General features: G+C 33.9%; 2 protein-coding genes across 2 annotated transcripts; one reads left to right on the forward strand and one right to left on the reverse strand.

Annotated features, from left to right (window-relative positions):
* Window positions 1-16055: 16055 nt before the first annotated feature.
* LOC110889908 (G-type lectin S-receptor-like serine/threonine-protein kinase At4g27290) lies at window positions 16056-20498 on the forward strand. The gene is made up of 7 exons (XM_022137483.2): window positions 16056-17397; window positions 18013-18132; window positions 18217-18380; window positions 18910-19120; window positions 19213-19450; window positions 19820-19970; window positions 20045-20498. The coding sequence occupies exons 1-7, from the start codon at window positions 16119-16121 to the stop codon at window positions 20351-20353; spliced, it is 2472 nt and encodes an 823-aa protein (XP_021993175.1). The 5' UTR covers window positions 16056-16118; the 3' UTR covers window positions 20354-20498.
* Window positions 20499-21618: 1120 nt separating this feature from the next.
* Window positions 21619-25358, reverse strand: LOC110887960 (G-type lectin S-receptor-like serine/threonine-protein kinase At4g27290). Its single transcript, XM_035979827.1, has 8 exons — window positions 24004-25358; window positions 23774-23918; window positions 23360-23375; window positions 23013-23213; window positions 22636-22846; window positions 22318-22555; window positions 22094-22244; window positions 21619-21991 (listed from the first exon to the last, which is right to left on the reverse strand). Exons 1-8 carry the CDS (start codon window positions 25283-25285, stop codon window positions 21686-21688), a joined length of 2550 nt encoding a protein of 849 aa, XP_035835720.1. The 5' UTR covers window positions 25286-25358; the 3' UTR covers window positions 21619-21685.
* Window positions 25359-26706: the final 1348 nt, after the last annotated feature.

Raw genomic sequence — 26706 nt, forward strand, 5'->3', positions numbered from 1 at the left:
GTCCATCATATTAAAGAATGAATTTCATTTTCACGTATTTTGTTATAAATATTAGTAAATTTATGCTATTTGACATATATTTAACCTCCAAAAAGTAATTTCTTTATAATTTAACATGTCCGAGTACTCCCCGAGTACTCTCCGCCTAGACCGAGTACTCTCAACTCCCCTGTCGACCGACTAGGGAGTGCCTAGCGACTTTTGCAACCATGATTTTAACCAACAAAATCTTTCTTAGGTGGTTTTTTCATTGTGCTCAAAAGTAAGTAATCAATACAAGGTACTACAATATGGTACTGGAACATGGAGCCATAGTAGATGATTTGGAATTATTGTTTTCGAAATGCTGATGTACTTAAAAAATCCACATACAATCCCGTAATTCGAGTGATATTGTTATGGCGCAAAAGCAGATATGGTTTGGGATTCTCTTGTTCCTTGTGTTGGTTATGTTCTTAATTTTTCTCGTGACAATATCTAAAATGAGCTTTCTTAGGGCTACTTAATTGGATAATCAAAGTTAATTTTTTTGTCATGACAATATCTCAAATGAGCTGTCGTTAGGGCTACCAATATCCAAATCCTTTGAATAATTGGATAATCATAGGCCGTTCATGCACCCAAACACTAATAACCGGATAATTAAATTGGAAATTGTTAACATTTACCAAATGTAAACAAGCTTTTAAAGGCTTTGTTTTCTTAAACGATGGACATCAGTAAAAATATCGATTTTGAGATGTCAGACGAACATTAATGATGAATCAGTAGACTAAAACAATACATGTACCGTATGACGAAGAATGTGAGTTTGTGATCGATTACGAAGACATGATGCTTGTTGAGTTGAGAGATTACCGAAGTCATTCTAGCTTTGATTACTGCAAGGACCGAGGAGGGATTAGGGAAAATGGAGAATGCTATCAAAGAGAATAAGATATCAAAATGGGCTCTTTAAAAAATGTGGTGTAAACATACTTTTCTGGGCTTGCATCTAAAAAAGAATCCCAAAATAGGTCAGTTTAATTGAGTAACATGTTTAACAATCCGACTATGAACCCGTTTGGTATACAGAAATGAGAGGTGCAATGAAATGGACTATAGTGAAGAAATGAAGAAACGAGTGTTTGGTTGGTCAATGGAATAGAATCGTCCAATCCAAAATGCATTCCATTCCCTCAAAATCATTCCATCTATTTCCCCTATTTTTTTCCATTCCATTCCCTCTTCACCCTTCATTAACAACACCACAACCCACCACCGTTGCGACCACCCACCTCCACCGTCATCCGCCGCCGTCACCCACCTCCGCCACCACCCGCCACCACCTCCCACCGCTACCCACCTCCGTCCCTGCCACCGCCATCGCCATCGCCGCCACCCACCGTCACCGCTGCCACCTCCGACCACCGCCGCCGTCGCCACCAACCTCCACCACCCCTATCAACCGCCACCACCCACCGCCACCGCCGCTACCACCTGTGACCACAGTTACCGCCGCTACCACCCGGGTATTTCAAACCGTACACGGGTATTTCAAAATGATTAACGTTATAAAATTTAAAACTGCTATAATATTTTATTTTAAACGGTATAGTATAGAAACACGGTAGAATATATTTGAACTGTACCCGAGTAATTTAATAAGATTAACGGTATAAAAATCTTAAACGATATAATATTCGAACCGCACACTTGGTATAGTAATTTAATTTAAACGAAACAGTATTGAAACGGTATAATATATTCAAACCGTACCCGGATATTTCAAAATATTCAATGGTTTTAATTTAAACGGTATAGTATGGAAAATGTATAATATATTCAAACCGTACACAAGTATTTAAAAATAATTAACGGTATGATATTTAAACGTTTATAGCATTCGGACCACACTAGATGTGGTATAATAATTTAATTTAAACGATAACAATATAATATATTCGAACCATATATACGTTTTTCAAAAAAATTAACGGTATATAATATAATGGTATAACATTAACGGTTGTATTTTTTAAGCGGTTTAATGTTGGAACCGGGTGAGAATTTATACCACAAATACATCAAAATAACCAAACAAAATTCTGATGGGTTATATACGCTGCGTATAGCTCTATACGCAGTGTATATAAACCCTGGTTGTCTGTGCCAATGATTGCTGGACAAGCTCTGAATTCCATGCAACTTATACACTACGTACAACTCTATATGTAACGTATAGATGTAACCCTATACGCTGCATATAGCTCTATACACAACGTATATAATCTCTATACGTTAGTGTATGAATAATTTCAGAATTTCAGTATCTTTTCACATGATTGTACGTCCACCATGTTAGCTATATGCGTTTAACTTACTTTTTTTCAAGTTTTAAATTATTTTTTCTTTGTTGAAAAGTTCGTAGAAAAATACCTACCCATCATTAATCATTAATATATTATATTCTTTATTAAAGGTTTATGAATATCAGGCACCACTAAAATTGATTATCATTGAGGAGAAAGTATTGACAAAACAACTTATATTAGTCTTTTGATGTATTCTTTGTTCACAGTATCGTTAATTCATGATATCAAAATGATATATTTAACACTTTCTAAACATTTTAATCGGTTCAAAACTCCAGTTCACTCATACCTCAATTGTCAAGAGTGGATGAAACCTAAGCTCATAAAAAAATGATCGATCTCGTCATCTTACTTTGGTTGTGACATTGGCTTCCACGTCATCATCGGTGGTTTGATTGTTTATCATATTGTGTTTTTTTAATGGTCGTAAGTATTTCAGATCAATTACTTTAATATATACCGATAATTTATTATACTTGTAAGATATATTCTCCGATATATATGAATTTTTCAAAGATTTCGATCTCATATTTTAAAATTTTCAAAGAAATTAATGAAGTTATGGATTAAGTAAAAACGTATGATTTATATTTAAATGCGTCAAAGACTATGTTATGTTGATCAGTTCTGTTTTAAGCATAATGGAAAACATGAACAACATACCTGATTGCAGCAGTACAGGCCAGTAGAGAATCCAGATGGAGACGCAACAATAAGGTTTGACATGATTGTCAGCTTGATCTGGTTCCTCCTTAGGGTGCAATCTAATTATGGTGATGAGAGAACCAATAAAGGGTAATCGGTTGAGGAGAGGAGGCGATTTGATATTATGATAATTAGGTTATGTGTCTAACCTTAGAACCTCTACATAAGTCTCCTTTTATATGCACCCAAGAGGAAACCCTAATTAGTTAATAAGGGTAATAAGACCCATCAACAATTACCAACTAATTATTTAATAGGTTGTTATATATTTTGATCTATATGATGAAAATGATTATAATGGCTAGTAGATTAAATATTAAAACATAATATATTTAATCTTACATTCTCCCACTTAGCCGAGTAATCATTTACTATGAGTATTAGATAAGCCTGATCAGGAGTTAACACTCATTTTAGCCTTAAACAAGAACTATAGCAGAGAAATACAGCCGTTGAATCATTATGCGACTCAGGACCCCCATTAGTCATACTATAGCCTTAATTTAAAATTTAATCGTTATGATTAAAATACGCATAAGCCCTTTGTTTGATTTGTAATTTTATTTATCTATATGCCATTATACCGGTTTAACATATTCTTAGAGACATACAAAATCAAACTGATGAGGAAAATTAACTAATATTTAGTCATTCATCATACGATATGCAGTTGCGCACGGCCATCAATTAATACCCGTCTATGAGCTCTCTTAATAAGACTTATGAGTAATAGCCCTTCAGTTATAGGATCCTTAAGCATACCATGAATGTATTCGATACAAAGACTTAGTTTCCTCAATTCGTTCATAAACGAATAATTAATTGTGTATCGAAACTTAATGCAGCATCTCTCAAACTGTTACTGTTTAAGGAGACATGGTAGCTGACTTTATCACAATAAGTCTTCAATACATTAATTATATGGAGTTAATAAACTTATGAGTTCACTGATAAATTTCCAACAATATTTAGTGACTATATTATGTCGTTATAACTTAGGTTGTTATTATCAGTTTATTATGACTCCTCCATGAGATAGGTTTTGTCTGCTGACATAAGGATATACCCGAAATTACATTTTTGTCATCTTTTAATATTACAAAGTTAGAGTAATAAACCGGTTTGAGTTCTCACTTCTTCTTTAAATTGTAGCCTCTCGTTTCTTTTAAAGATATTGTAATACTCCATTAGATGCTTCACATTAATCTAGGCATATCTAGTGTGTTGCAATGTGAGTAATATCTAAATGAGTATAGACTTGAACTTACATAAGGATTCTAATTAATGAAGCGTAAGAAATAATCTCATTTATCCTATTATCCTTTAAAGGAGAGCAATATTGTTTGTTACATATGTAAGGACCCATTTAAGGTTAAACTTATTGAACGTAACTAATGTCCTATTGGGTCTATCTCGGTATGGTATGTTATGATATCAATCATGTAAGAGATATCTCTGAGATTTATTATATCAAAGTTTGTGTTAAGAATATTTTGACTTATGTAACATATACTTGTCAAAAGAATATCATCTATAGACAAGTTTAATTTAGTTTCTCCCACTCATCTTGAGGTAGGTACATTAATCCACTTGATTCTTGATGAAAATAATTACGTTAAGATTTCATCACATTATGATGTTTGCATTAACCTATACATGGATTTTATTGGCTTACAAATAAAGTGTTCTTTTAACCTTCAGTTTGGAACTTTCAGGTTGTTTTATGAACATGTAAATATGCTAGCCATTTGTTAGGAAATTTTTTTTACTAGAACAGTGATGATCCTCAAAGAAATCTTTGATAATTTGTCTCTTCCTAAGTATAACCTTTGACAATCAATCATGCCTCTTCGTGTCTTAACGCTTATACTAGGATTTGGTTTAGTTATGAACACTCTTAGGTAATTCAATCAAATCCCAAACGTTATATGAACACATAAAATCAGTTTTACTAGAAAACTGTTTTTATTCCATTTAGAAGATTGATTGACGCTGATGGCTTAATTAGAAGAGATAGGATCAGTAAACTTTTCCAAAATCCATTTCAACTTCAGTTAGGGAGGTTATGTAATCATCAAAGTTAGTAGGCTTTTAAACCTAGATGACCTCCTGAGTTGATTATTGGGTTTATTAGAAGTTTCAGTTTTATGGATTAGCTCTTGGTTAGGTTGCTATCATTTTCATTCTAAGTTTGTAAGAGTTGGTGCAGTATGGTGTACAAGAGGTGTAATCAGAGTTAAATTCGGAGTGAAATTTAATGACACTCTTCCCCCGCCTCTTGTATTCCTTGCAAGTCATGATAAGGACTTTGACTGCTCCCACTGACCTTAGAAATCTTTAGGAGCTCAGCATGCTTAGGGTCAATATTTAACGACCAACAAATTCTAATAGAGAAAAACAAATTAATGACGTCAGTCGTTGTAGTTTCTCTTGTTGAGGATTATGTTAGTTCAGGTAAGAAATCTAAGTGTGCCCCCAATTATGCAACAATGAAACTTTTGTAAGTGTAGCATTATATTTTAAGGAGACAAGTTTTGATGGAACAGTGTCGTGATGGAGCAGTGTCTTGTACAAGAGGTGTAAATTGAAGTAATATAAAGTTTTCACTCCCCCACCTCTTGAAACTATTGCAAGTTATTATTAAGACACTTAATGCTCTCACTGATCTTTAATATCTCTAGAAAAGCTACAAGAGAAGTTTCAATGAGGTACGTGACGTGGGAACCTATCATATATATGTTAGAATTTATTTGATTTCCTTAATGTCCAGATGTCATAAGAAAACTCAGGGACATATCTAATAGAAATCTTATTAAGTATATATATGAATAGATTTATTCTAATACATTGGGCCATATGCGACAAAATTTAGATACAAGTTGATAGTCTTTAAATGATAAATGAATTATGTCTGAATATTCCATTTGGAATAAGTTTCATGAATGTCAATGAATGACTTATGATGGACCCATACTTATTCCTTAAGCAAAGTCATGTTTTAGGGCTTTAACGTCATGATTTAAAATCACTTAGAATGAGATTAGATAAAAAATCATCCTCATTAACCATGTCATGATTTCTCATGAATTTCGGTTATAATGGATGAAATTTATAAGTCTCATTTTCCTTTTGTCAAATTCTTATTTGCATGATGACAAAAGTTGTGAAAGTGTAAGGTATCATCTAGTTCCATCTTAGTAATGTTTCAATCCAGATATTTAGAACAAATAAGATGAGAGTTTAAGGTAAGTGTGACTTTATGGTAAGTGTGACTTTATGTTGACTATGCAAACCTCACAACCTTCATAACATTGCTTAATTATGATACTATATTCTGACTAATCTTCAGAATATATATAAGGTATCACAAAACATTGTTAGAAGACTGCTTATTATGGTTCTTATAGCCTTAACTTTTTATTTTGTCAATAACTCTCATGTTAGTTATTTGTCGAGTTTTGGTAAGGAAACGTATGGAACTAGAGTCAACTAATCATGTGTTAATTGGAATATTAAAATTAGCAGACTTAAATATCATTAGTAAGTGACTACCTAATTAACTTATCCAACTGTTCTTTTGAATAATGGAGTGAGATTTTCCCTTGAAGAACCTTAGAGTTGGGATTTTGTACTTGTATTTTGACTATGGACCTTAGAACTATCCTCTTTTAAGGTTTCAGTGGTTGTAAGGTGAATAACATCTTATTTTCCAGTTTCAGACATTTATTTCTTTGTACATATGTTGCTTACCAACACACTCATTTGACTTTGGTACTTTTAAGTGTTGTAGTTGATTTATAAGGCATCAAATTGTACAAGTGAAAATCTTAATATGTTATGTACTGGAAAATGTGCTTATTTCCATACGTAAGCCCTTAATTTCATGGGTCATGGTACTACACATTATGATGTATTCATGAATGCCATTTAACCTAATAATTTAGAATTTTAAATGAAAACATGCATCTTAGGAGTTCTAGTGATTATTCCAGAAATGATAGATTTGTCTTAGGGAAGACTTAATTTGGAATAACTTTAGTGATAGCATTTATGTTAGAGAGTTCTTGATTATCATAAGAGACATCATGTTCGATTTGTCCTATTCATCATGCTCTACTTTTCATCTATAGTACCTTTATCAGAAGAGAGCAATAGGATTATCGTGTCTTAGGAGATAATCAAGGATTTAATTTAGGAGCTAATCTTATAGAAACTTTAAATAAAGCAAAACATATTAGGTTTAGGAATTAGAGTGGATGAGATACTAATTTACTGAAAAAAGTTATAGTGAGTAAAGTTATGGGTGCTAAAAGTTAGGCAGACAAAAATGATAATAAGATTAATGAAGGATCATTTATGTGAGGATCATTATATGAAGAAGTTGTGATATGTCTATTACTAACATCAAAATAATAGACTTAGTTAAAATTCTACTTAAACAAAGACAAATCAGCTTTGCCAGAAGTGTAATCATTTAAGCATGTGTGCAAAGTAATCGTGACAAATCAGCTTTGGCCAGAAATAAGACAATCACTTTAGTTATGCACTAGTTGAGTATGCTATACATGAATGAATTAAATCAGCTTTGGCCAGATATTAAGACATTCACGTTTGTAATGCACACTCAACATAGCTTTCGTAATACTTGAACGATAAATAGATGTATTAAATCAGCTTTGGCCAGAAATAATACATCAGAAGCTCATTCAAGTTAAGCCATTTTGATTTTGTAAAATATTATCTGATTCTGATTAGTTAACTAAGTATTTACAAAAACCAATTATTTAATAGCAAACCACCTGTTAGCGCGGATCGCTAAATATTAGTTCACATTAAACAGCCTAAAATAATGAGGTTGAGATTTCGAGTTAGTCTTAGGTTTCGAGTGAGATCTCGACTGAGGTCTCGAGTGAAGTCTCAACTTAGTTATGAGATCTCGAGTAAGTTATGATGTCTCGAGTCGCAACCTTGGTCTCGAGTTGTATCCTTATGGTCTCGAGTCGCAACATTATGATCTCGAGTTGTAACCTTATGGTCTCGAGTCGAGATATTGTGGTCTCGAGTCATGAAGACTGAAACCCTTATGATTTCGAGTCGAAACCACCTAATTTCGAAACTTATCCTCTAAAACTTGAAATCTACTAATTAAAAGATGTTAGTTGTGATAAGTTTGAAATTCGAATTTTTAGGGATTATGGGATTTAGTTTCCTATTTTAATGCTAATATAAATTTATCAAAATATTTCAAAATAATATCCATTTATTTTTTATAACAAATTTCGAAATTTTAGGAGATAAAATTTAGATCAAAACTAGGAAAACACCCAATAATCTAAATTTCATTCCAAAACTTAGGGAATTTTCGAATTTCTCATAAGAACATAAATGAACCCTAAAATTAAAAAACATAATTCTGGAATCCGAAATCTGTTATTTTAATGATTTCGGAAAGGTGAATTAATATGTTATAATTTCGGAACAGTTATAAGACATCAAAACATAAGATCTGAAATTGTTTATGAAGAAAAACTCGAAACATGGTTTCGAATTTATGTTTTTCCCGAAACAGTGATTTCGAGATACTTGGTCTCGAAACAGACTTTTAAATTTTATTAAGTTTTCAAAACTCTGTTTTCCAGATTTCAATCCCAGAATAATGGATACGAAAACATAACTGATTTATCAACATATGCTATGATACCACATGTTGATCAGTCTGTTTTAAGCATAATGGAAAACATGAATAACATACCTGATTGCAGCAGTACAGGCCAGTAGAGAATCCAGATGGAGACGCAGCAATAAGGTTTGATATGATTGTCAGCTTGATCTGGTTCCTCCTTAGGGTGCAATCTAATGATGGTGATGAGAGAACCGATAAAGGGTAATCGGTTGAGGAGTGGAGGCGATTTGATGTTATGATAATTAGGTTATGTGTCTAACCTTAGAACCTCTACATAAGTCTTCTTATATATGCATCCAAGAGGAAACTCTAATTAGTTAATAAGGGTAATAAGGCCCATCAACAATTACAAACTAATTATTTAATAGGTTATATATTTTGATCTATATAATGTAAATTATTATAATGACTAGTAAATTAAATATTAAAACATAATATATTTAATCTTACATTTTAGTGTTACTAGAATCGTTGAATTTGTATCTATATAAAAGTAAATGAATTGATGAGACAAACGTTTGTAAAAGTCTAAGGTGGACCTCTAGATGTGACACGACATGACCAAAAATCATCACATTTGTCAAATAGTTATGAAAACAATTCTTATGATCTAGTCATTTTTGGATGATAACAAAAAATGGTGTTATTCAACAAAGACCCGTTGTCTTCAGACGAAATGGATGATTCTTATAAGCTTCAACAAAGACCAGTCGTCTTCAGACGAAATGGACGGTTGTTATCGTCTTATAAGCAAAAAAGATAAGACGAACCCAAGAATAATTGGTCTCGATTGCTCGTCCTAGTCAAGTTTCCTTTCAAACATTATAGATGTGAAAAATGACTATGGAAGCAGTGGCGAATTCAAGAAATTTTTTCAGAGGGTTTCTTTTTCTAGATTCAAACTAATTCTCACTATTTTTTTCCAAATCATAAGGCTTACACTAAAATTTTCCTTTTTTTTCCAAACTGAGAGAACCCAGGAAGCCCCTGGATCCACCACTGGATTTCCGAACTTGTTTGCCCACAAATATAACGTTTTTTTCACTCACTGCTACAAAAATGGGCATTAGAAACTGTCGAAACTGTCACAAAACGAATATATATTCCCTTTTATGATCACTCCCTCGCTATCTGTTTTGCGACAAAAATGCTTTACCAACCCTTTTAGCAACGCAGTTGTCGTCGCTAAATTTGCGACCGGTTATGGAACAGGGTACTTTCGGTCGGATTTTACGACATGTTTTACATTTTTTTTAAATTGGCTATCAAATTTGGGACTGAATTTGTCTTTTAAAAGTTGCGAATAACCAAAAACGGTCACAAAAGGACTACAATTTGTGATGATTTTTATCAGCCACAAAACTGGTCGCTAACTTTGCGATAGTTTTTTAGCCAAATTTCCCTCATTGTAATAACATATCCCGTGTTAAAGTTGGGTACTAAATAACTAACGTTGCATTGTGGGTATTAAATTTTAACCACAAATGCCAAACAGCAATGCAATGCCCTTCACCATAGGTCATCCACTACTCAGCAAAAGACCAAAGTAATTATTGTAGCAACTTTTTTGTTTGTGATGATTGTTGCATAAAACTAGAGAATTGATCAAAAGTCAACCGTGGAGATTTGAAAAGTCAAATATTTGAATGAGGGGATAATCTATTGTGGTTTAAATTGATTTGAATTCTTCAACGTCAAAGGATTGATATACAATACAAGTCTCACCTTATTAAATTGTTATCTTCGTGTTCATATTTGCGAATGTTAATATATCTTTGGCCATTGGGAACCCGTGAAAGGAAAATATAATGGCGATAATGAGACGTGGCTTTGCTGGACCACTTTATTGTGTTTAGAGATCGATAATGTACAAGAGAGAATTTTTGTACGAAATGTAGGAGACTCAACCATTTATCTCTAAAGAGCAATGGCTCAAAACTTGGTTGTAGCGTTTTTGTAAATATAAGGTTAAAACAATGAAAAAACAAATAGAGAAATGTATTATGGTCATTTCTCACTTAAAAACTTTCTCCATTGATTTTCAAACAGTTATAACTCTTTCATACGTTAATATTTTTAAAAAATTGAGTTTTTAACCAAACTAGTGTTGGTGGAGAAAATATTTACGAAAATGATGTTTCTTGAAAACTATTTACCAAACTAGTGTTTTCTATTTAATTTTTTATTTGCATTCTCTTCTTAAACTAGCATATCAACCTTCTTTTATATTATCCTTATTCAATCAACTCAATGTCTATTTATTTATTGTTTTCTTTGACAAAACAAGATCTCTTGTCTCTCTTCACCTTTAACAAATCCTTGAGAACTAATCCAACAAACACAAACATAACACCAACAATACATAACACATAGGGTTTGGGTTTTTAAAAGTATCACAACAAACAATATTATAAATTCATGTTTACAAATGTTTTAATAATTAAATTCACATACCTAGGATTCAGTATTGTTTTCTTTGACAAAACAAGATCTCTTGTTTCTCTTCACCTTTAACAAATCCTTGAGAACTAATCCAACAAACACAAACATAACAACAACAATACATAACACATAGGGTTTGGGTTTTTAAAAGTATCACAACAAACAATATTATAAATTCATGTTTACAAATGTTTTAATAATTAAATTCACATGCCTAGAATTAAGGTAGTGTTTGTTATACAGGAATGAGAGGTGGAATGGAATGGATGATTACGAGGGAATGAAGAAAATGGTGTTTGGTTGGTCAATGGAATGGAATCACCCATTCCAAAAGGCATTCCATTCCCTCAAAATCATTCATTTCACCCCCCATGTTTTTTTTTCCATTCCATCCCCTCTTGCTCCATTCATCAACACCATAACCCACCACCTTCGCCACAACCCACCACCACCACCACCACCACCCACCACCGACACCATCGCCGCCACCCGCCGCCACCTCACCCCGACAGCCACCGCCGCCGCCGCCACCCACTCGCCACCGTTATCACCTACAATCGCGACCAACCGCCGCCGCCACCCACCACCATCGTCAATGCCACCACCACCGCCACCACCCACCGCCAAAGGCCACCTTGCCGCCACCACCACTTGTCGTCACCGCCGCACCACTCGCCACCACCACCACCACCCATCGCCGCCGCCGACACCCACCACCGCCGCCTATAACCACCCACAATCACTACCACCGACCACCACCACCACTCACCGCTGATTTTATTACTCTGTTTTTCTTGCCTACCGAACAATACGCAATAATAATTCATTTCATTCACACATGGTAACCAAACAAGACATAGAATGGTAATGATCCATTGCATTCCCTCGTCCATTCCATTACCTCGTCCATTCCATTCCTTCGTCCATTCCATTACCCCATACCAAACAAACCCTAAATGAAATTGAAATGGAAAAAAATAAGAATAGGAGAAATAAAACGTCAGACGACTGGTTAAATGGAAATTTGTGTCTAATCATTCGTTTCATATTGATTTGTTTAATGGAATGGACATAGACGAATGCATTTGAACGTAAATTACGAATGTAACTGAACAGACAAGATACGTGTTCATGTTCGTTCGTTTAATCAAATGAATAAAATGTGTTCCTGTTCGTTCATTTATTAAATGAATGGAATGTGAAGGACATTTCGTTAAACGGTTTATGGATTTTTCGGTTCACGTATAGAGCTACTGTTGATTGAGAAAATAACAAAAAGAAAAGAATTATTGGTAAAAAACTATAAGTCAAAGAAATAAAAAACGTATTGATTGAGAAAAAAAAAGAAAAGATATATTTAAAAAAAGAGAATCGATTATTTGACAAGAAATATATAAAAAGAAGTTTATATGTAGATTAAAAACAAAATGCAAATACAACTGAAAACACTATTTTGGTGAATAGTTTTCAAGGAACACCATTTTGGTAAATATTTTATCCACCAACACTAGTTTGAGAAAAAACTCCAAAATTACACTGTATTAATGATATTTAATTCTCTTTAATTCGAGCAACCTATTGTTATAATTTTCTTAAAAAAATTTACATGATTTTGAATAACCATTACGTATTACGTGACTTTGAATACCAACACATGATTGCGTGATTTTGAATACTGATTACGTGATTTCATTATAGGATGTGAAACCACATTAAGTGATTACGTAATTACGTAACAATAGTTGACTATGTATTATTAAGTGACTACGTGAATTTAAATACCCATTTCGTGATTACGTGATTTCATTATAGTATTTTATGTGAAACACACTGAGTGATTACATTATTAACATAATTGTAATAACATTAGTTATAACAAATCATAATGAATGTGTAATCAAGTAATGAATTTATATTTAAAGTGTAATAACGTAATGGTTTATGTTGAATGTGTAATCACGTAATAAGTATTTAAAATTACGTAGTCATGTGCTGGGTATTCAAAATCACGTAATGGATTAATGTGTATTCAAAATCCTGTAATTTTTTTTAAGAAAACAATAGGAATAGGCTGCTCGAATTAAAGAGAGTGAAATGCTCCTTAATACGTACTGTGTATTTTTTTTGAATATTAACATATAAAAAGTTATAGCAATTAATGGAGGAAGTTGTTTCAAGTGAGAAAGGATTAAACTACCCTTCAAGCCCATGCCACTTGTCATCGTCTTTATGTCGCGTAGGTACATGAATAAGGTCTTGTATGGATCCTTTCTCACTATATTGTATCATAAGACTTAAAAAGTTATATTTGGATAACTGTAAAATGTAAATTTTCATTTTGTTTTATTATTTTATGTAATAAGTCATTTGATTGATAAAGATTATATACAAATTTATTATTTATATTTTTTCGATATTCAACCCATGTAATACACGAGTTTAATAGGTAGTATCTTATAATCATATTATTTTGATATTATAAAGACATTATAATATTATAACTTTTAATTTGAATATTTAAATGCGGACTGTTGATTAAAGAGGTTGTCTAACATTCAAAGTTATAGTTTTAAAGACTTAATCCTATAACACATATTTTATTTAGAGTATGATTTTTTTAAATATGTAATATTTTCTATACTAGGATGATATTCGTGTCTCGTCTTATTATCCCTATTTTTTAAATTAGTATCTATATCAAACTATTATTATATCATTAATATACAAAGTAGAATTTTATTTTATTTCATTTCTCACAACCTTATAACTTGTAACATATTTTTAAAAACACCTATAGTCTTATCATTATTTTTATTTTATCAAGGTTACTCTTTTACAACCGTAAATAATAAGTGGACTTAATAGTGACTTAAAATGGAGGTGAGAACTTATACAATTATATTTGGATATTTGAAAATATAACTTTTCGTTTTGTTTCACTATTTTATTGTGTAATAAGTCATTTCACTTATAAAAATTATATACAAACTTATGATTTATATATATATTTTTTAATATTCAACTCGTCTACCTATGTTTATAAACTAATATTTTGTAACGTTATAATTCAGCTTGTATCTTTCCTCCTATGATTTATCACTAAGAAACATGTATAGCATAAAACAATATTTTCATAATTATTCAGTTATGGAATTGGTTGTTTTATGGTGCATTAGTCAGACTAGTCAAAATCAAATAACATTATAAATAAGACTAGTCAAAATCAAATAACATTATAAATAATTTAAAAATTAAATATGTAATATGGGTAAATATAAACTATTTATGTTTGAGAAAGTCAAGGATAAAGTGATTGTCATTATTTTATAAGTTATATTTATTAAATGAAGGTTCAAATGAGAAGAATTTTTTTATAAAAAGAAAAAAGAAAAAGTTTCAATCAATAAGAATGTTTTATTTTACTTCTTTTAATATTTGCTTTTAATTTTAATATAAGTGTATATTTATAAACTTACATAGATCATTAATTTGTATTCTTCCCCTTTAATAACTAACTAAATTAAATTTGTAACTCCTTTTCAAAATATATATTTTTTTTTCAAATTAAAAAAACAACTTAATTTAAAGTGTAGAATAAATTACTAGTTGTGTAGGATAAATTACGAGTTGTGTAAAATATATTTCGATGTGTGTAGGATAAATTTCGACTGTGTATGATAAAATTCTATAATGTGTAAGGTATATGTAGGAAAATTTTGATATGTGTAGGTTTTGTAGATTATATGTAGGATAATTAATGATTAGATGACTAATTAATTAAAGAGAGAAAAATTAACGAGATGAGTTATAAATGAAATAGTATTTTACCAATATGTCTTTTCTTCTTTCAATAATTTTCTTCTCATTTGATCCTCCCCTACTTATTAAAATCTATTAAAATGAATAAATATGATACTTTATTTATGTTGTGATCGCTGACCTCTACTGAGGTTCATAATGCAACGACTTTGGCGGGATCGAGCTGTACTGAGGTTCATAATGCAACGATTGAGATCAATTCAAGCTGAAATAAGTGGTAACTAATCATTAGTAGCAGTAACAAATGACTATCAATAGCAAATGTCCATTAATGACAAATGACAATTGATGGTAAATACTTGTCGTTGGCGACTTAATGTCATCGGTGGTACGTACAAGTAGTGACTCTGAGGCTTTCCACTGATATAACTGATAAGTGAGAAATATTCGTAACTGTTATTTATTGTACCCCAACTATCATACCCTTTTATGAAGGGTTGCATGATTCAACATAATCGTTGTAATGCTGCAACCTCTATATACAGGTTTTGGTATGGTCTGATTTAACACAAAAAAATCAATTCATTTTGAAGGAAAAAGAATCCGTTCTTTCTAAAACACTTTTTGTATTATTTATACGCTTATTGATTTTTCGATATTTATACGCTTATTGATTTTTCGATCCACAAAATACTTTAACTAAGTTGGAGTACTTTTAAAACACGAAACATATATGAAATCTAAAGTAGTGAAATAAATTAGTAAACAAGAATAAAAAAGAAAAACAAAATTGGCTTACCTCCTTTCCCGTGTTTAGAAAACAACTACTTTGACCCGATATGCATGCCACCAATGTTTTAAAATCCGATTTTTATACCATACCGGATTTAGTTCAGAAACGATTTAACCGAGTGTATCAGGCGATTCGACCGAGTGTACTGGGCAGTTTAACCAACTCTATCAGATGATTCGACCGGTACAACCGACCACTTTAAACCGATTTTTAAAATATTACATGCCACTTTCAAATAAAACCCACCAAATAATTGCAAATATGAACTTCAATCTCGAAGGGTATTCATGATAACCACCAAATCACAAATCCTAAAAGTCAACTCTTTAAACTACAAAACAAAGTATTTGTAACAAAACAAATCATAACCCGCCAACCAAACATGAAACACCTTCCCATATTCCCATTTCTCCTCACCATTTCAACTCTCTTGCTAACCTCAACAACATCAATAAGCACCATCACCCCAAACCAAAACATTAGCGACGGTCAAACCATCATTTCCGACGATGAACTCTTCAAAATGGGCTTCTTCAGCCCCTCAACAAGATCGAACAACCGGTATTTCGGAATATGGTACAACAAAATTTCAGTCACAACAGTTGTATGGGTTGCCAATAGAGAAAAACCACTTAATGACACCTCAGGTGTCTTAACACTCAATGATCAAGGAACTCTAATGCTCCTTGACCATACACATAATATTATATGGTCATCAAATTCGTCGCTAACCGCCAACAACAATATTCCAGTAGCACAGCTGCTGGACACTGGAAATCTTGTGATCAGGAACGAAAACGACTTGGCGGTCGAAAACTACTTGTGGCAAAGTTTTGATTACCCTGGGGATACTTTTCTACCGAGCATGAAGTTTGGTATTGATTTTGTTAAAGGTTTGAATAAATATTTGACTTCATGGAAGAGCGTTGATGACCCTTCTATAGGGGAGTATACGAATCGGTTTGATTCGGATGGGTACCCGCAAATTCTAATGCGAAAAGGGTCGAAAGTGGAGTTTAACTCCGGGTATTGGAACGGGTTGCGGTTTAGTGGGATGCCGAATTTGAAGCCGAATGATATATATACCTTCGGGTTCGAGTTTAACGAGAGGGAGCTTTATTATAAGTATGAGCTTGTAAGTAATTCTGTTGTGTCGCGGATGATTTTAAATCCGGAAGGGCGGATACAGCGGTTTATTTGGATCGAACGGGCGGGAGAGTGGCGGCTTTATGTGTCTGGACAGATGGATAATTGTGACCGTTACGGGTTATGTGGGGCGTATGGGATTTGTAATATTAATGATTCACCGGCTTGCGCGTGTTTGAGTGGGTTTGAGCCTCGGGAACCGGAGGAATGGAGACGGGCCGATTGGTCAAACGGGTGTGTGAGGAGAGTTGAGTTGAGTTGTGAAGGGGGAGATGGGTTTGTGAAAAGATTGGGTGTGAAGGTGCCGGATACAAGAAGAAGTTGGTATAATGTGAGTATGAATATTGAAGAATGTGAGAGAGTTTGTTTAACGAATTGTAATTGTACGGCTTATGCAACTTTGGATATTAAGACAAGAAGTGGATGCTTGATTTGGTTTGATGATTTGGTTGATATTAGATCCTATGCAGAAGATGGGCAGGATATCTTTATACGAATGGCGGCTTCGGAATTAGGTATGACCATAATTCATTACATTTTTGTATTGGTTGGGTAACAGGTCAAAATGAGTAATCTATTGTGCAATTCGGGTCGTGTTAGTCTCTGAGACTAGGACACCTTTGGCCAAGATTCTTGTATCCACCTCCAAGGGAGTTATGCATAGGGGGGTTCATTTGGTTTGAAAAATTTTCTCGGTCGGAACCGAAAAGTTGTGATTGGATTGGGCTAAATGAAAATTTTAAATAATCATTATTTGTTATTCAGTTTGATACGAATACAGTTGTCTTGAAACTAAAAACCAAACCGAAAATAACCGAAAAGTGAATATGTAATTTGGTTCGGTTAAGTTTTCGGTTTACTCGGCTTGAAACCAAATAATAAACACCCCTAGTGACACGGTTGTAAGCGCTTGAGGCCCTCTAACAGAGGAGGTCTCAAGTTCAATTCCAGCTTCACTGGTTTTCTGCTTTTAACCCCTTTGACGGAGAACTTTGCAGCGCAAATTGCGTTTTACCATATTTCCCTTGGTTAATGGTTACCGGTTAGCAGGGTATTATGTCATAATGTGAGTTTTCCGCAACGGATTCTTGTGATAGAAATAAAAGATTCTTACAATTTTTATTCAACAGATACGAAAGCTAAAGCAAAGAGAAGGGTGAGAGTTATAATTGTCCCTGTGCTCGTGTCAGCTACCGTTCTATTGGGCATATGCTTGTTTGTTTACAGGAAAAGAAAGCAGAAGAAGAACGGTAATGTTTCTGCTATATCTAAAAATCTTAATTTTTTCAAACGACACGTGGATTACTTACAACGTTAGATCTTTTCATCGACAGGAGTAAACAGCGTTGTTATGGTTCGAGAAAACAACTTTGCCAGTGACAAAAAGAAGGAAGATTGGGAATTGCCATTGTTTGACTTCAACACAATAGCAAATGCAACAAACAATTTTTCAGATGATTGTAAGCTTGGTGAAGGTGGTTTTGGGCCTGTCTACAAGGTAATATTACTACTCATAAGATGGGTTTGGGTTGGGTTAAAACGGGCCATTTTTAGAACTTACTAACGGGTTGGGTTGACTCGCAACCACTTCCTAATCATGTTTTATTTACCAAGATCTATTATTTTTGAAAATGGAAACTACAATATTACAATAAGTGGTATGAGTTTTTGATGTCCAGTTGTCTTTAACCGGTTTGACTTGTTCAACCAATTTGACCCGTTTCCCTTCTAGCTAAATTTTGTATTTTGGCCCGTTTGATAGGTTCAAATGGTCACACTTTTAGATGGGTCACTACAGATTTTTCAAGATTAGACATGCACCTCTCAGATCTGAAATTGATTAAGTCAATGATATAAGTTTGCTCTTTTCTGAATTTGTTTCAATTTAAATGTTACTTGACCATTTAACTATAACGTATTTATTGGGAAATATACCGTCTCGCGAAGCTAATTTTCATTTTATGGGTACAAAATTTGTAGTATGCAAATCAACTAATATCCACTTAAGCAAAAATATTTGTTTCTAGGGAATCTTGGAGGATGGGAAAGAAATTGCTGTGAAAAGGCATTCAAGAAAATCAAAACAAGGACTAGACGAGTTCCAAAACGAGGTTAAATGTATCGCTAAACTTCAGCACCGAAATCTTGTGAAGCTTTTAGGATGCTGCATTGATGAAGACGAGAGAATGCTGATCTATGAGTACATGCCCAATAAAAGCTTGAATTCTTTTATATTTGGTACATTTTGCTCTAGATTTTTGTATTTGTTTTTGTTACACAAGTTCAAATATATTAACATACCATTCACTTTTCATCAATGTGACTTATAGATGAAGGAAAAAGAAAGTCAATGGACTGGTCAAAGCGCTACACCATTATAATTGGGATTGGAAGGGGGCTTCTCTATCTTCACCAGGACTCAAGGCTAAGAATTATTCATAGAGATTTAAAAGCTAGCAACATATTATTGGATAAAGATATGAATCCAAGAATTTCAGATTTTGGTTTGGCAAGAAGTTTGGATGGAAGTGACACCAAAGCAAATACAAGAAGAGTAATGGGAACCTAGTAAGAATATCATTTCTATCAACATTAGTTAGGGGTGCTCATAGTCAAGCGATTTTTTACAAAGTTTTAGGTCGATCCGTTGACAACTGTTTTATAAAACGGCAAACCAAACTGGTCGGGTTGGTTGGGTAGCCATTACTAATTAAACCAGCTGAAATGGTTTTTGGTAGTTCATTTTTTTTTCTTATAGCTATGCATAACTACATACTCCATTTATAAAGAAAATAACCGAACCGTTATACACGATGTTTTCAAATTAATAAAATGTGAACCGAACTCAAGCTGGTAGCGGAGCCAGCTGATTTGCTTTCTTAAACTTAATTAATACCTTAACTAAACCTAATTAATTTGTTCATTGGTTTTGTGTAGCGGATATATGGCACCGGAATACACCATTGATGGAATATACTCAACGAAGTCTGATGTCTTTAGCTTTGGTGTATTGGTTCTAGAGATCGTAAGTGGAAAGAAAAATAGAGGATTTCGTCATGAGAATCATGATCTCAATCTTCTTGGACATGTAAGTTTTGAAGGGTTAACTAGTGACCTTTATCCTGCATTTATCTTTATATTAAACTGACATTCATTGCTCAGGCCTGGAGGCTGTACAAGAATGGGAAGCAGTTGGAGTTGCTTGACGGGGCGATCAAGGGTTCCTATGTGCATTCAGAAGTGAAACGGTCAATTCATGTCGGTTTATTATGCGTGCAAAAGTATCCTGAAGACAGGCCGGACATGACCATGGTGGTTCTTATGCTAGGTAGCGAAATTCCATTGCCTGAACCGAAACAACCTGGTTTTTATACAGAAAGAAGGAGACCAGCAGAAGCAGAATCTTCATCTAGTAATCCTGAATGGAGTTCATCCAACCACTTAAGTGTCACACATTTGCAACCTAGATAGAAAATATCTATTTGTTAAACAAATTTCTATATTACTGCTACACTACACAGGTTACAAGATTAAGCATTGTATTTTTTGTAAAGCAATGTGCCATAGACGATGCAGTCGTATATAATGATTTGTCGGCCCAAGCATATGTTGCAAATGCAAAATCCACATTCATCCTTGATTATTGTTGGAGCTAGGAATGCCAAAAAAACAAAAAACCTGAGCCCAACAGGATGCCTGAAACCAATCCGGGATCGGTATTTGGGTATGGGTATGAGATTGGAAAAAAACTTTTTTGTTGGTATGGGATTAGGTGATATCCGACATGATTACCTGAAACTAAATACCCGTTTATCATAACTACAAACCCGGTTTTTTTAAGTTTTTTATGTTTATTTTCCTTTAACCCTTTTTTAGTAATGTCTAATTCTTGTACAAAACTTACAGTTAAAGATGTTGAATATCCATTTATGAAGAGTTTCTCTGTATAAGTCTGCCTCTTCTTTATCAATGAAATATTGATTTTTTCAGACATTAAAATGGTCATGAATAGAATAGGCTGTTTGACAATTTGACCCATTTACTTATGATTAGGATCTATCAAGTCTTAACTGGTAAATCTTGTTAAATATTAAGAAAAATATATATGATTATTTATGTTAAGGGTGCATTTTATTGTGGAGATACTTGATCACAAACAATTTATGTGTCATCAGTGTAACCTAGAGTTTTGAGCCATCCGTGACCACTACAAAAACTGGTACGCGGTTCATGCATTTCTAAAATTTGGTACGCTTGGGGGTATGTTCATTTGGGGACGCCAAGTCAGGTACATCGTATCAAATACAAAAAGTATAATATATATTTTTCATTAGATTTCAATTCAAAATGTCGTGGGAATTGGTGGCCGTTAAAGTAGCAGAAAAAAACTCGTGACATACCGGCGATCTGGACAAGTGTGTGAATTTGCGGCCATTAAAAACAGCGGGAAAAAACACAGACCCAATATATCGTTCCAACTTGAAGTGTAAATTGGATTTTCATATTTGGTACGTGTATCTGGACATTCCCAATCACCGACCCAATCAATCAGAAACGCGTTTTTTTGTTGAAACGGAGCGTAAATTCTAATAGTTGGGAACGGTGCAATTTGGCGATCTGGATCGCGTACCTTGGGCAATCGGTACGATTTTGTACCCGTTTCCGGTACAAACGATCTGGAACATAGATCGCGGGTAGTTCAGCGTTTCCTGTGACTATGTGCATGGCAACATAAATATTGTGATTTTAGTCCTTGATTAACATATCATGAATCTGAAATGTTTAATACATGCAGCTTTCATTTTATCTACCATTCAACACTGTAATGCTTAGTTCATTGTTAGAACTTGTTTCACGTGACCTTGAAGATTGTGTCTTCTCTTGCGTAGTTTTTCCAACGTAAAATCCTGGTTCTTTGGGTGAAGGTAATGGACCCTCACTCCCCAACATCACGATCACAGAAGTCATAGTCGGTCTATCTTCTGGGCAACGTTGAACACATAACAAAGAAACATGGATGGATCGTAAAACCTGAGACACATTGATTGATTCACCTAGGCACTTAGCAACTAACTCCAAGGATCTGTTTTCATTATGGAGTACCCATGCCTGTCAAGAACAAAGAACACATGTATTATGTTTAGCTGTTTCAAAAGCTTTATACCCTTTCATTGCAGTTTTCACTTCGAAAATTAACATGCCCAAACTTACATGTCCAACAAGGTTATTGCAATGTTCTTTGTGGACGAATCCTCTGTTTTTCTCCCCGCTCACAATTTCCAGTACTAACACACCAAAGCTATATACATCTGATTTTATCGAAAAGACACCACCTCCTGCATACTCTGGTGCCATGTAGCCACTATGAGGAATCAAGAAAATGTAAGAGATTAGCTAAATGAATTGGATTGAGTTTAGGATTTGATGAATCTTACTATGTCCCAACCACTCTATTTGTCTTTGCTTCTATCTGATTACCACCAAAAGTTCTAGCCGTGCCAAAATCTGATATCTTTGGGTTCATGTCTTTGTCAAGCAAAATATTGCTAACTTTGAGATCTCTATGTATGATTCTGAGCCGAGAATCCTGGTGAAGATAAAGAAGCCCACGAGCAACTCCAATGATAATGTGGTAACGTGCAGGCCAATCAAGGAGTCCCCTTCGGGTTTTATCTATAAATAGTTTGAATTTTAGTTTTTGCTCTTGTTGATTTGATATTTTTCTATGTCGTTTTTATTATTATATCATTTACCGAATATGAAGGAATCAAGGCCTTTGTTTGGCATGTATTGATAAATCAGCATTACTTCGTCTCCTTCTATGCAGCAGCCTAAGAACTTTACAAGATTGCGATGCTGTAGTTTTGATATCGAGATGACTTCATTCTTGAACTCATGAAGTCCTTGAGTGGATGTTTTTGCTAGTTGCTTCACTGCTATTTCTTTCCCGTCTTCAAGTACACCCTGAAACATAACCTTATAAGGAGTAGGGCAAAAAAAAAGCATTCTTTTACATGTTTTTTTTTTTTTTTTTTTTTTTTTTTTTTTTTTTTTTTTTGCTAAGAATCATTCTGTAATAGCACATGAACACCACCTTCACTTTATAGAAGGTCATGGAGTGATATAATACCTTGTAAACAGGTCCAAAACCGCCCTCACCAAGTTTGTTGTTCGTTAAAAAGTTGTTAGTAGCTTTAAGTATGGTAGACAAGCCAAATAATGGTAGCTCTAAATCTTCATCACCACTTTCATTTTCAGGATCATGTCTAAACTTGTTACTGGATGTCCCTGTGAAGTGGATAAGCACAACTTCTATAGAATGAAGTATGAACTAGTAACACTGCTACATATATGTGGCAACATATGGTGGCTGGTTTACGATTGTTTTTTATGACGACAAGGCCAGATTGGTTGATTAAAATACCTTTTTTTTCCAAACATCAAATCATTTATGTAGTTCATGATTTCAGTATTTACATAATGATTTATTTTACTAATATGATTTTGTATGTATTATGCAAGTCAAAATACATTTTGAATCTGATATAATGGTTTCTTTTGTCGCGTTAAACATAAAATATAACCTGAGCCGACTTATTCATAATAGAGAAATATTTAGTAATTAGTATTCAAAATTCATACCTTTCTGTTGTTGCTTCTTCCTATTTTTTTTTTTTTTTTTTGAACGGCAAATTTGGATCACTGACGGACCACTGGAGTATCATTGTGCCACCAGCAGAACCACCCGATCATATCCATCTCCACTAGGCATAATGCCTATACACCAATTAGGAGGAAACCCAATAAATGTGGGAAAACCCCCTTTTGTGAGAATCGAACTCAGGACCTATTGGTCCAAAGTTTTATCTCACCACCAAGATACCACTAGGCTATAAAGCCATGGGTTGCTTCTTCCTATTAAAATGATAAAATAAGTATATTGAAATTAGTATGACCAAAACGACAGATGCCATGGGGACTATAATTCGTATCGGTCTTCTCCCTGGACTTGAGCTATTACTGTCTTCTATGGACTCTGTGTCAAAACATAATGTCTTAAGCTAAAGATAATTAACTATGATGCAAGTAATGAACATAATACTATTTGCTTTTTAAAGTACCTAACTCTGAAGCCGACAATCGTATATAAATAGTGTCTCCATCGTCAGCAATCGTTCTGATATCAATTAGTCCACCAAACCATAGGAAGCAACCACTCCCCCTCCCAGATATGTTCGAATTTGCGTAAGCAGTACACGAACAATTGCTTTTACACATCTGCTCACACTCTACAAGGGTCATGGTATGGTTATACCATGACCCCCGAGTGTCCGGTAACTTCAGATTTAAATATTTGTTGAACCCTTCCCCTGGGTTACAATCCAAAGGGACACTATGTTGACAACCTTGTGACCAATCCGTATCCCTCCACTGATCAGGGGACGTGGGCTGAAACCCCTCCAAACATTCACAAACTGGTGACTTGTCAATGCTGCACCTCCCGAATGGCCCACATAGCGCGTATTGATTGCAGTGATCGATTTCAGCCGCCATATAAAGGCTCCATTCTTGTTTGCTATCAATCCATACCAAACGCTCTATACGACCACTTGGTTGTAACACCAGCCTCGTAATGATTGAAGTATCTATTGGATTATATTGGTAATAAATTTCTCTCTGATTAACTACAAAAGTAAAGTTGTACAAAGAGTTGGATCTCAAATTAGACATTCCAGAAAACCTGAGTCCGTTCCATGGACCTACCCTGAACTTTATTTCCCGGCCTTTCGTTAGAATCAGCTGAGGGTAACCTCTAGTATCAATCCAAAAAGAAAACTCACCGAAAGCAGGATCATTGGGGGATCTCCATGACGTGAAGCGCCTTTCAAGCCCTGTCATCAAATTCCAGCCTTGCTTCATTCCAGGAAGTAAAGTATCTGTTATAAAGTCGAAACTTTGCCATACGGGATCTTCTTGATTGATGCCCTCACCTTCCTCATGAACTATAAAGTTGCCTGTATCTAGAAGCTGACCAATCGGATTTTTCTTTGACATCGTTGGTGAGTTTGTTGACGACCATACTACATTACCCTTGGTGGCATCCCGGAGAATTAAAACTCCCTGAAGGGTGAGTGTCAGCTCACCAGATGTATCTGTGAGTGGTGTGTTCCTGTTGGCTACCCATACAACGGTTCCGCTGGATATTTTCTTGTACCAGATTCCCACATAATGGTTTGTGGAGTTAGGGGGGCTAAAGAAACCAAGTTCGAAGGTTTCTTGTGGCGAAGTAATTGTTTGGTTATACCTAAGGATTTGGTTTGCAGATATGGTGTCTGCAGCATGGGTACGAAGTATTGATGCATAAAGTGTAAGGAAGCCAAAGATCAACTTAATCTTGGACATTGTTATTTCCTACATTAACATATCAAGAAATATTAAAAACAAAATTCCATTGTAGGTAATTCAAGAAAGTAAACGTCAAATTTTGTGGGAGTTTGATTACTAATACTTGAGCAATATTTTCTTTCTTTGAAAGGGAACTTTGTTTTATTTTCCGCCATTCATACTCATTAGTCATTATGGATAGACCTAGTGACAATAAATCTGTCACCAACCAGCCCACAAAACATGACCATTGTATCTTAACATGCTATAAACTTATATGGGGCTACTAAACATACCCCCCTCTTTATTAATTTTACTAGTCATAACACCCCCCCCCCCCCCTTTAAATTTTCACATAATACAATTCCAACATTTTATTTTCTTTTTTTTTGCTAAAATAATGTCATTTTTTAAATTTATATATAATCTTTTAAAAGAATAAGATTCTTTTAAATTTATATTATTGTTTAGAAGCTCTTCTAAAAGATTAAGATTCTTTTAAATTTATATTACTGTGTAGTATATTATTGTTAAAGATTACCGATAATATACTAAACAAATTAACTTTTAAAGATTATAATATCTCTATCTCTGTCGATCTTCTACATCTTTTGAATTTGGCTTTTCTTCAACAATAATACATGTAACTGTCAATTACATCAACATATAATTCTTTTTTCTTTGGATGAACAAAGTTAAAAGAGAGGTATACAATTCTTGGTTGTACTAAGCACAAAGTGAAAAAAAGGTATGCCTCTGTTGTTGATCTTCGTTCGTGATATTATATTGTTGTCATATAAACATGAATATTGTCGTATATTTTTATTTACTTATGAAAATTATTATGAGTTTATAGTCATAGTGTTGCATGTTTTATAGTCGGATATTACTACAAAGGTCTATTCAAGAACCATTACCGCTTTTGCATAAACCGGTCATTTGACATTAAAACTCATACAAAAAGATGTCTGATTTTTTTACCGATCAGGTTTGACATCACAACTTTGATATCACGTTGCATGTAGATACTATTTTCGAATTTTTATATATTTTTATATCATATGGAGTTCAAGTCTCGTGAAGATGTTTGATTTTTTTACCGATCAGGAGTTCAAGTCTCGAGAAGATTTGATAGGATGGGTTCAAAATATTGCACACACTCTTGGTTATGTGATTATTACTAAAAGATCAAAAGCTAGGCCGGGCTATGTTTATAAAGTCGTTCTTATGTGCGATCTTGGCGGTGTCTATAAATCGCTTAAAAATTCTACTAAAGCAACCGACACCAAAAAAACCAATTGTCCGTTTGAAATGATAGGACAATATTCAAAAATTAATAACTCTTGGATGTTATGTGTGACAAAGAATGAACATAATCATCCACCTGCTGAATTTCTGGAGGGACATCCATTCGTAGAACGGTTATCAGTTAATGAGTT

The sequence above is a fragment of the Helianthus annuus genome, chromosome 11 (assembly GCF_002127325.2).
Source record: "Helianthus annuus cultivar XRQ/B chromosome 11, HanXRQr2.0-SUNRISE, whole genome shotgun sequence".
NCBI classification, from domain to species: domain Eukaryota; kingdom Viridiplantae; phylum Streptophyta; class Magnoliopsida; order Asterales; family Asteraceae; genus Helianthus; species Helianthus annuus.

Bases quoted from the DNA above. Each gene is read 5' to 3' on its own strand.
- LOC110889908 (XM_022137483.2), top strand. From the start codon at position 16,119: ATGAAACACCTTCCCATATTCCCATTTCTCCTCACCATTTCAACTCTC. The intron at 17,398-18,012 runs GTATGACCATAA...TTTATTCAACAG, and splicing joins AATGGCGGCTTCGGAATTAG to ATACGAAAGCTAAAGCAAAG. The intron at 19,451-19,819 runs GTAAGAATATCA...GGTTTTGTGTAG, and splicing joins AGAAGAGTAATGGGAACCTA to CGGATATATGGCACCGGAAT.
- LOC110887960 (XM_035979827.1), bottom strand. From the start codon at position 25,285: ATGTCCAAGATTAAGTTGATCTTTGGCTTCCTTACACTTTATGCATCA. The intron at 22,847-23,012 runs GTATTATATCAC...GTTATGTTTCAG, and splicing joins GTTTTGGACCTGTTTACAAG to GGTGTACTTGAAGACGGGAA. The intron at 22,245-22,317 runs GTAAGATTCATC...GATTCCTCATAG, and splicing joins AATAGAGTGGTTGGGACATA to TGGCTACATGGCACCAGAGT.